Below are 8,190 nucleotides of genomic sequence, written 5' to 3' on the forward strand. Positions count from 1 at the left end.
TTTGATGCAAATACAGAGCTGGTTGTTAAGAGGGGTCAACAAAGAGCTCACTTACTGTGTAAGCTGAATTCTTTTCATGTTTGTCATACAGTGTTGTGTAGTTTTTATAAGTCATTTATTGAAAGTGTTTTAACCTTCTCTTTTATTTGTTGGTTCAATGGGCTGTGGGTGAGGGACAAGAATAGCCTGAATGGTGTTGTAAAAATCTGTTCAAAGATAACTGGAGTCCAACAGAGAGACTTGGGCTCCCTGTGGGTGAAACAAGTGGCTCAGAAAGCAAAAGGAATTATCACTCAATCTAATCATATTTTGTCCAGTGAATTTACTATAATGCCGTCAGGTCAGCGTTACCTCACGCCCCTCAGTAGAACAAATCGCTATTCCAAGTCTTTTATTCCTTCTGCTGTCAAGCTACTAAATGCGGATAATAGTCTTTTTAAATGATTGTTATATTCGTTGTCTCCATGCATTGATTTATTTATTTATGCATTTACCTACGTATATGGATTTGGTGTCTCTGACGTATGCGTGTGTGTGTATATGTACAGTCGTGTGTATGGACGAGAAAGCTGCAAATGAATTGCCCTTTTTGGAACTAATAAAGTATTCTGAACTGAACTGAACTGAACTTAAATATCATGCCTCACAGAAACTGTCACTGATCTCACATTTAGTGAAACGGTCAAATCTAAGTGGAGCAGTATATGAAAATGTTTCATAAAAATTAGAAATTTGTATAACGGTATAATTTGAGTTTAGAAATGTGTACTCAAAGCTTGAAGTTCAGAAATCAAGCTTCAGAGGTCAATGTAAAAACTCTGATTGGTCATCATGTGTGTTTTATCTGCTAAAAGGCTGAACTGGTTCATAAGTTTTATGTTGGAGTGCTGTGTTTGGACTTTAATCATAATTTTTTAGACACTCTCTCATCAGCTCTCAGCGATTTCAGCAGTTCACGGAAATCAATGTGTACTACAAGTTTAAAAAGGCATTTATTTTAGACGGAAATGAAGAGCTGACCGGCTTTGTTACTAATAAGCATCATTTATACACATTAACACTTTATACCCATCATTCAAAAACCACTGAAGAAAGAAATCATACAAGTGAAATTAAACCTAACTTTACTGCTCAGGAGACTTCGCTCTGCTCACATTTCAGACTGTTAGTTAAAACCTGTCAGGTTAAGGTTAGCAAAGGTTTCAAACTGTAGAATTTTACAGAGCAGCCAATGAGAAGAAAGAGTTTACTGGCTGTGTGGAGATTCAGAGTTAAAGGCCTGATTCAGATTTCTTCAGGAAAACACTGCAGATCTCAGTTCAGACAATAAAAATAAAGTATTTACTAAATTTGCTTTAGATGGGCTGAATAAGAAACTGAACTGCTGCTGGGCAGGGACTTCAGAAATCTCTCCTAGCAGCAGGATCGCCTCCCCTTCCTCCAAATTACAGACTCTTTAAATCTACACCACTCATGACATATTTAACATTAAAACAGTGAATTTTGGCAGAAGTCTGCATTTGAAAATAATCCTGCTGGTAATCACTCTGTTTATATGATGTAGCTGTAATCTGATTACTGTCTTTTATTTCTGTAACTGATTAGTTTTTTATATCCTGATTACATAAGGCTGATGCATGTATTACCTTACCACCCAACCCTGTTGTCATACTGTATGTTATATGCTCAATAACTGTTTCTCTGTTTAAATCACTGCTGAGACTCTGATGAGTTTAACTGATTTAAACTGATATTGTTTAAAAATCACAGCATCTTTTAAACTTGTGTTTAAACAACATAATATACATCAGTTTTTGCAGTTGTGCTACTTTACAGTCAGGCTGAGACAGATTGTGCTGTGATCATGACAAATATTAATAATAATAACTATATAAGAACTATTTTTCATCTTATACTTTGTTTTCATAATAAATCATTCATCTTACAGAACACTGATCAGCATCAACACTGTACTAACACTCAACTCAACACCATGAAAGAGAATCAACAGAAAAGAAGAAAATAAACTAATGTAGTCTTTATCAACAACGAAACCGGAACACCTTTTACACACAATAATGTCTATATTTATAATTTATTAAAAATTATATTAGAGTCTATTTAGAATGTGCTCACCTGAGAAATGTAGACTCTCTGAACTGGAGGAGACTCTGATTAGAGACAAAATACAAACATTTAAAATAGTACATAATAAGACAAAACATTATATCAGTATTTTCTATACTAAGACATGAAGATGTGATTGAAAACAATTTGTTTTTAAAATAAAACTTTGATTTAATATAAACAGATCTAAAGTTTCAAAATGTGTTGTTCACTCTCCAGTTCATACAGTCCTTATATGGAAACTAAGTTGCAAATGATTCTAACACAAATTACTGATTATATTAATGATAATCAGTGTGACAAACTGTGAGCTTCACTTTGTAATCTGTCAGTATCAGTGTGTAGATCAGATGTGTGTGTGTGTGTGAGTGTGTGTGTGTGTGTGAATGAAGTAAAAGTGTTATTAATGTTGTTCAGTCATCTCAGGCTGCTGTGAGCTCTACACTATAGTGATACATACAGAGCTGAAGTGTGTGTTAGTAACTCTCTCTGCTGATGATGTTCAGCTGAACACTCTGAACACACAGTACAGATAAATACATTCAGTCTTTACAACACAAACATTCTTCATCAACAATCAGCACATCACAATAAAAGCACTTTATGCTGAATTAAACTCACCATCCAGTTGTTCTCTTAATGAACGCATCTGTGAAGTGAATAATACAATGTGAAGATTTCATGCATGGATTCAAAAGTGAGATTTTACATTAAAATATTAGGAAAGATTGAAATGTAACATCACAGTGAATGTGGATGATGCTGCTCTGTTGTTTGGGGGGGTTCTTTTCTTTATAAGGATCTGATACAGACTGACAGTGGTACGCTTTAGAACTAGACAATTTCTGTTACAGTATTACATTGGCTACTGTCATTTTTATCTGTGTCCTCTGTCTGTCTGTCTCTCTCTCTCCTTATTTTCCTACACTAGCATATTATAATTCATTGATCATATGTATATGAATGTGTCTCTATTGGTTATTAAAATAACTCTATTAAACAAGATTAATATTCTGGTTCAGCTGCTTCCAATATTCCATCTTCCACCTTCTCTGCTAGCAGCCCAACTGCTTCTCTGTAGAGCTTTCAGAGCTTCTCACTCACATTACAGCCTTCTGTTCATTATTACACCTGAGATTCTGTTATTTCCTAATGAGATTAACTCACACTGGCTTACATTTGACTGTCAAATATTGTAAGTAAATCAACTTCCGTAAAACAAGGACCATTTTACTGTTTTAAACATTTCAGCAACAAGGGCAGAAGTTTGTCTATGTGATCTGACTAAAAAATGCTATGGAATCCATCTCTGTTCATTTGAATAAAACACTTAAGATCCTGTTTGTATCAGTTTTCTGAAACATATTAAGATGAATAAAAACAACTAGTCCACTCAGTGATGGAGGGAAATCTGATCTCATAGTCAGTTGTTTATTGTCTTTGTTCACTACTGGACTGAGCTGTGAGGACTCTTAAACTCCTCCCTCTTCATTCTCTCTTCTTTTATCTGTCTTATTACAGACTGTAGAAGTGAATAAACGGTCTGAAGATTTCAAACTTGAAGCCACGAGTTACACATAAAAAGCTAAAAATAACAACTGCTCTCAAATCTCTCCTTCAGCTACTTTACGATTATTTCATGCTTTCCAGTCCATCTAGTAAATCTCTGCTGAGAGACTTTGCAGACTCAATAAGAGAAGCTGATTATTCTTAAATGAAGTGAATGGAAGTGAAGGAGATGAGAGGATCTCAGTAATCGAGTCTTTCAGAGCTGCTGACTCTTCATTATTTGCTGCTTGTTGTGAGTCACTGATATAGAGACTCATCAAACAGGCAGATAGTGTGTGTGAGTGTGTGTCAGAAGCTCCTGCTGTGTGTGTTCTGGGCTATTTTCAGTAATGGAGGAGAGGAAGGTTTCTAAAAGCTTTCATTCTGAGATCAGAGACTTTGTTCATCATGTGAAATTTACCTGAAACTCAACATTATGTAGCTGCTTGATGTCTGTATTGAATGTAGTTCATGTGATAAGAGTATAAAATCAGTCACTACCAGCAGAGAAAGAAGGAAACACAGTTATTTACTTACCCTTGTTGCTGTGGAATAAAAACAGAAGGAAACACAAAGTTAGTCAAATCTCCATGAGAAACACTTTTACAATTATAATATTTCAGTCTTTTTAACTCTTTATCTCCTTATCAGAATCTCCTTTTCTCATCTGTACTGTAGTTCTTCATCCTTCACTACTGAACTGTCACTCAAAGCTTTCAGTACAACTCCATGAAGACGTTCAGCTAAACAGTTAAAGTGTAAACCTACAGCAGAAACTCAACCCTTATAGAAATGATTGGTAACACTTTACAATAAGGTTCCTTAGTAAACAAGTAATTATGCATCAACAACTCATAAACTAATATAGTAATTATCAGTAATGAATAATGTGTTATGCTTCATTACTGATGAACAAACATGAGAAGGAATTGTTTTTATTCCTGCAGCAGTTAAAATCAGATAAAGTACATTTACAGAACTAATATAATAACTAAGATTAACTGATATATGAACTAAAAGATGAACTGATATAATAACTATTATTAACTAATATGGTGTCAATCAGAAACAGATGATGAAGGAACATATGAAATAAATCATTAAGAAACGGTAAATATAAGAAGAGAGTTTTGTGTTCTGAAGCTTCATGAATGAATGAGGATCATGAGCTGAAGGAAAACTAATGAATAAACTGAATGAAAGACTAAAAGATGAATCTCTATTGTAACAGTCAGGAGTCGGAGCTTCAGGAGAGCCTAATACTGAAACACCATCAACACATTTTCAGGTTTATGTGGAGAACTGAGAGCTGAAAACAGCTCAAATCAGAGCCGTCAAGCAGCAGGTCAGGCTTTTTTACTGTGCTGATCATTCTGGGTTCGTTTCCCAAAATCACTTCATTAACATGTTTTTAAGAAAGTTCGTTAAATAGCGAGTTTTTTCAGAAACTCTTCTTCACTAAAGAACCACATAAACTCTCTCTAAATGAACGACTAACAGACATCAGTTCCTCACACAGAGCTTCTTTATTAGAGTTTTACCTGCAGCTATGAAATATATATATATATATATATATATATATATATATATATATATAGATAGATAGAAAGATAGACAAATAAATAAAAGAATAAATAAATAAATAATGAGGCTACAAATGTAAGATAATAATAATTATGCTACTACTGAATGAAAATAACAATAATGCTTACTACTAATAATACTAATAATACTAATACTAATAATATATTTAACTGTATTATTTACTGAGTATGTCAGTAAAGGTAGAGATTAGTTTTGACCTCATCATTTAATCGGGAAATAAAAACAAGGTGAACAGGAGCTTTTATTCCCTATATTATTATTATTATTATTATTATTATTATTATTATTATTGTTATTATTATGGGAATAATAGTGAGTTAACAGTATTTGTTAATATAATCAAATTATTTTATGTTAACAATACATTAATAAATAATGTAATTGAATATAAAATTAAAACTAGTGAGGATTTTAGATTGTAATATATTCAGTTGGAGGATAATGGGTTCATCCCTTAGGAGAAAATAAAGACTCTAAAAGTTCTAGAAATGGATTTTTAGTTGTGAAGTCATTTTGATCCACGTTACTCTTAAAGCTACTTCAGACAAACAAAACAATTCTTATAATTCAAACTTCAAAAACAGCCTGTTTGACTTTTACAGTGTATGTAGCTCATATTTCAGCTCAGTTCAGTGATTCTGTAAGAAGAACTCAATATTTAAGATGATTTAGAACTGAACTAAACTGATTTAGAGTTTAAACTAAAACTTTGAGTTCATTAAATAAATGAAGCTTTTTTCTTGAATGTTTGTTGATGGAAATCCATGATGTGTCCTGTCAGGCTGAAGGTGAGCTGGCTTGAAATAACTCAGCTGTAAAACTGTAGTATTGCTGTGATTTTACAGATGTAGAGAATCTTCACCATCATCACCAGATCTACAGGCTGGAGATCACATTCACTCACATTCTTCACCTTCAACTCTTTAGAAGATTAAGATCAGATTTAATCTTCTATATATAATTTATTATATTTTGTTTTGAGAAATGTTTGATTTATTTTATTGATTTATTTGATATGGAGATTTAAATTTGGTCTCAGATTTTTTGTTTGTATTTTACACTCAACGACATGAATTTCAGTTTGAAACATTGTGGTTTCATCAAATGGTCAGACGGGGGCGCTGGACTTAACACAGCTTCTGGTGGGAGTGGACATCGTTCAAGAGAAATGAGCTGAAGTTCAGGGTCTGAATCGGAGAACTGAGACTCGCCTCTTTATTGGTGAACTCCGCCCCGCGCGCAACCAGTCTGAACAGCGCGCGAGTCCACAGATACCACTGAAGTGTGAATAAAGATGCGCAGTTTCGGTTTTATCTCCTCACTACGCGCAGCTCAACTCTGAACACGCCCCTTTTTTGTCTATAGTTTGTGGATCTGCAGCTTTAATTACATAAGAGAAGGAATTTTTGGGAGAGTGAGTCAGGAGCCTGTAGTGACGTCACAAATTAAATATAATATTTGAATAATTCATATATATATATATTGTTTGTGTTAAAGCAATGATCTGACTATAGTCTATTGATTTCATTGGATGTTTATTTAGTCTCGATTTTTTGTTACAATTTGTTTTTAATTTAAAATATTTATTATGTTCTTATAGAAGTTTTTAATTCAGCTGCAGTTGTAAGTTTTCCACTGTGCAGTCATGATGTGGAGGTTTAGAGTCAGAGTGAGAAACAGAGTCACTGTTTTTTCTACTGAAATGCTCCATCTGTCCTTCACTCCACATTAACATCATTTATCCTCTGTATGTTTTACCTCCTTTATCTGAACACAACACCATTCTGAACATCTGTGTTTCTCATTTCTGTCTCTTCATCTTTCATTCTGAGATGCTGATGATGATGATGAGTTTATGTAGAGTGAACTTCTGGAATACTTACTCATCCACACTTCTACTGTACACTCCTCTGTTGTGTCTCCATTGGTGACCTGACACAGATAAACTCCTAAATCAGACTCTGTACAGTCTCTGATCTGTAAGGAGACGTTTCCTCTCTGCAGCTCCTGAGTGAACAGACTCACTCTGCCCTCGTAGCCCCTCCCCTCTGTCACCTGTCTGTTCTTATAGAGACAAACACAGTCCGTCTCCTTAAACCACCTGATCTCCATGGCAACAGCGCTGATTTCAGGTGACAGGTGACAGGAGAGAGTGACCGCAGAGCCAGACTGAGGCTCTTCATCACGGGGTCCAAAGAGTTTAAACTCATCTGTGTAGAAACACACACACACACACACACACAAACACACACAAACACACACACACACGTTTGTCTTGCTATACACATGAGGACGTCCATAGGTTTCTATTGATTTTTGTCTTATTATAGCTAAATAATACTATATCTAAACCTAACCTTAACCTCAGTATCCAAAAGGCAATTTTTCTGCCCTTTTAGTTTTCAAATACAAAAAAGCAACTGTGGTGAAAACAACACAAAATGTCATATAGTTCTATCAAAAGACATATCACAATTATAACAATACAAGAACACACACATTAATAGTTGTGTCTCGTGTGTCTCCACAATAAAATAAACTCTCTGATTAAATATTATTTAATGATGTTCACAGTAAAACCTTTTGTCGGTTCTGGAAGTTTAACTTACTGTTTCTTGCAGCCGCCATTTTTATCTCTTTATCTCCTCCTACAGATTCACACTAATACAATCCTACAGAGAGAGAGAGAGAGAGAGAGAGAGAGAGAGGCAGAGAGAGAGAGAGAGAGAGAGAGAGAGAGATCTGATTTTTGATTTTGAACAGAGACTTTTATTACATTATTTTAAATCATAAATACAAATTTTTCACACATTATATGAGTGCCCCTGACCAACGTCAGCCCCAAGGACTGGCAAAAACTAACTCACTCTTCACCACACTGCAAAAAACATCATTATAGTGCCATTCAAA

At 34.5% G+C, this 8,190-nt stretch overlaps 1 protein-coding gene across 1 annotated transcript; it reads right to left on the reverse strand.

Annotated features, from left to right (window-relative positions):
- Positions 1-6,876: 6,876 nt before the first annotated feature.
- Positions 6,877-7,985, reverse strand: LOC118803378 (butyrophilin-like protein 1). Its single transcript, XM_036563878.1, has 2 exons — positions 7,890-7,985; positions 6,877-7,490 (listed from the first exon to the last, which is right to left on the reverse strand). Exons 1-2 carry the CDS (start codon positions 7,906-7,908, stop codon positions 7,096-7,098), a joined length of 414 nt encoding a protein of 137 aa, XP_036419771.1. The 5' UTR covers positions 7,909-7,985; the 3' UTR covers positions 6,877-7,095.
- Between the last annotated feature and the right edge of the window lie 205 nt (positions 7,986-8,190).

Source organism: Colossoma macropomum, unplaced genomic scaffold (genome assembly GCF_904425465.1).
Source record: "Colossoma macropomum unplaced genomic scaffold, Colossoma_macropomum, whole genome shotgun sequence".
NCBI classification, from domain to species: Eukaryota; Metazoa; Chordata; class Actinopteri; order Characiformes; family Serrasalmidae; genus Colossoma; species Colossoma macropomum.